General features: G+C 34.9%; 1 protein-coding gene across 1 annotated transcript; it reads left to right on the forward strand.

Annotated features, from left to right (window-relative positions):
* Positions 1–147: 147 nt before the first annotated feature.
* Positions 148–1,377, forward strand: LOC134243630 (uncharacterized; the record flags this gene model as incomplete). The annotated part of the gene is made up of 4 exons (XM_062725876.1): positions 148–361; positions 552–695; positions 1,127–1,212; positions 1,307–1,377. Coding segments are annotated over 4 exons (515 nt in total), but the record flags the coding sequence as incomplete, so codon positions are not given.
* Between the last annotated feature and the right edge of the window lie 637 nt (positions 1,378–2,014).

Genomic DNA, 2,014 nt, shown 5'->3' on the forward strand with positions numbered 1-2,014 from the left:
CCGCATGCCTCTGCATGAGTGAAAAAATCTCTAATTGGACGTAAAGCTACATACAATGAATCAATTAATCAGAAACAAAGCTTGAATAATTTTATCATTGTATTGAATTGCAAATTTAAAGATTACAGAATAATCTATGGTTTCCAGGAGGATATCGTAGATATTTGCAAGAAAAGGACTGCCTTTGTCTCGGTAGAAGAGATTGTCGCTCAGTTTGAAGATGATAATGAAGATGGTTATTATCACGAGAGAAATCCACTTCTGCCTTGTCTTGGTACAAGGGTTAAAAGAGGACCACATTGGCACTGGGGGAACCAAGATAGCAATGGTCCTGGCACAGTCATTGGGCATTCTTTGGATGGTAGCTATATAATGGAATCATAAATTTTATCGTTGGGGAAGAATCAAACACATCCTTTATGAAACCTTAATAAACTGAAACCAAAGCGAATTTTAGCCATTTGCAAGCCAAGCAGATAATAATTACTCTATTGTGTATTATTACATGTACATTAATTTAAAAGATGTGCTTGTATGTGACTTTTTTGAAGGTCGATTAATGGTTGAGTGGGATGCAGGTGAAAAGAACTACTATCGTTATGATGTTGCTAACAATATATATGAAGTCATTGTCTGCACTGATCCTAGGATTCTTGATACTAACCTTATTGCACCCGGATGTTTAGTAACCAGAGGTAAAGCAAAAGAAACTCAAAAAGTACACACATTTAAACAGTGTTTCCCATTTTCAATAACTGTGTTATAATACATATATTTCCTGTTAAAGGTGTTTTAACAACTGCATTAGGGTACATGTATTAGGCAACTCAGTGCCCACTCTTACAGCTGTTCAAAGAAAGCAATGCCTTGTATGTAACGTCTTTTACAGTATAATAAAAACTTTTGATTTATCATTTATAACTACATTGTGGCATTGGGATTTTCTAATTTAACGTTTCCATCAGATTGAAATTTTAGATTTCTAATAGTAACTAGTTGTAATGTCCTTTAAATTTTTTTTTGCATTTTAGGGAAGTTAGCACGGCTTAATCACTGAATTGAATTTAATATAGAATCTTTAATAAAAGATGTTTTTTGGTAGATATGTAATTATTTCCATTCCTAGGTCCTGATTGGGAATGGGGAAATCAAGATGGCGGAGAGGGAAGTATTGGATCCGTTTACAGAGTCAGAAAGTCAGGAAGGGTTCATGTAAGTTTCTCTCTACATCGATAAAAATTCCACTTTACTCTGAAACCAAAGTTCAAAATGAAACAGAATGTTATTTGTCTTCGTTCTTTAAAAGGTGCGATGGCCAAACGGCGAAAAAGGCGACTATAGATTTGGCCACCTCGGGAAGTTTGATCTTAATGTTTGGTAAGAACATTTTTTTCAGAAAAGGAAGTATAAAGAATTTGTAGAATCTATTGCAGTACACAACTAGATGCTGTCATGAGACAGTAATACCCGCACTAAGGTGTTTGCCTCTAAATGCACACTTCTTCATATTGGGCTTTACCAAGGAAAAAGTCAATATAATTCAATAATTTACATAATACATGTATTCATCAAATTGAGCATAATATGCTCAGGTGACCATGTAGCTGCAGATCTGGTTTTATATATTTGTCTTTGATCATAACGCTACAGATCCCCATATGCAAAAAAGGTGCAATTTACGCGCAATATTTTTTTGAGCACTTTTGGGCAGAATTTCTCCACTTTCTAGCATTAGTCAATCAACTACCTTTCACTCCCTAATTTTAGACACATTCGCTGGCCAATATGTATATTTTGTCCACCTCCAAGCCATTTATAGTAATCTCTACAGGCAATAAACTCGCTTGATGTGAATTTTCAGCAATCTAACAAATAATTTTAATCAAGCGAGTTTATCTCGAGTAGAGACGACTATAAGGGGTTTAGAGATGGATAAAATATACAGACTGATTAAATAATGTGCCTAGAATTAGGGAGTGAAAGGTAGTAAGTTGACCGATGCTGGAAAGTGGAG

The sequence above is a fragment of the Saccostrea cucullata genome, unplaced genomic scaffold (genome assembly GCF_032062105.1).
Source record: "Saccostrea cucullata isolate Sc308-1 unplaced genomic scaffold, CSIRO_AGI_Scuc_v1 ctg21670, whole genome shotgun sequence".
NCBI classification, from domain to species: Eukaryota; Metazoa; Mollusca; class Bivalvia; order Ostreida; family Ostreidae; genus Saccostrea; species Saccostrea cuccullata.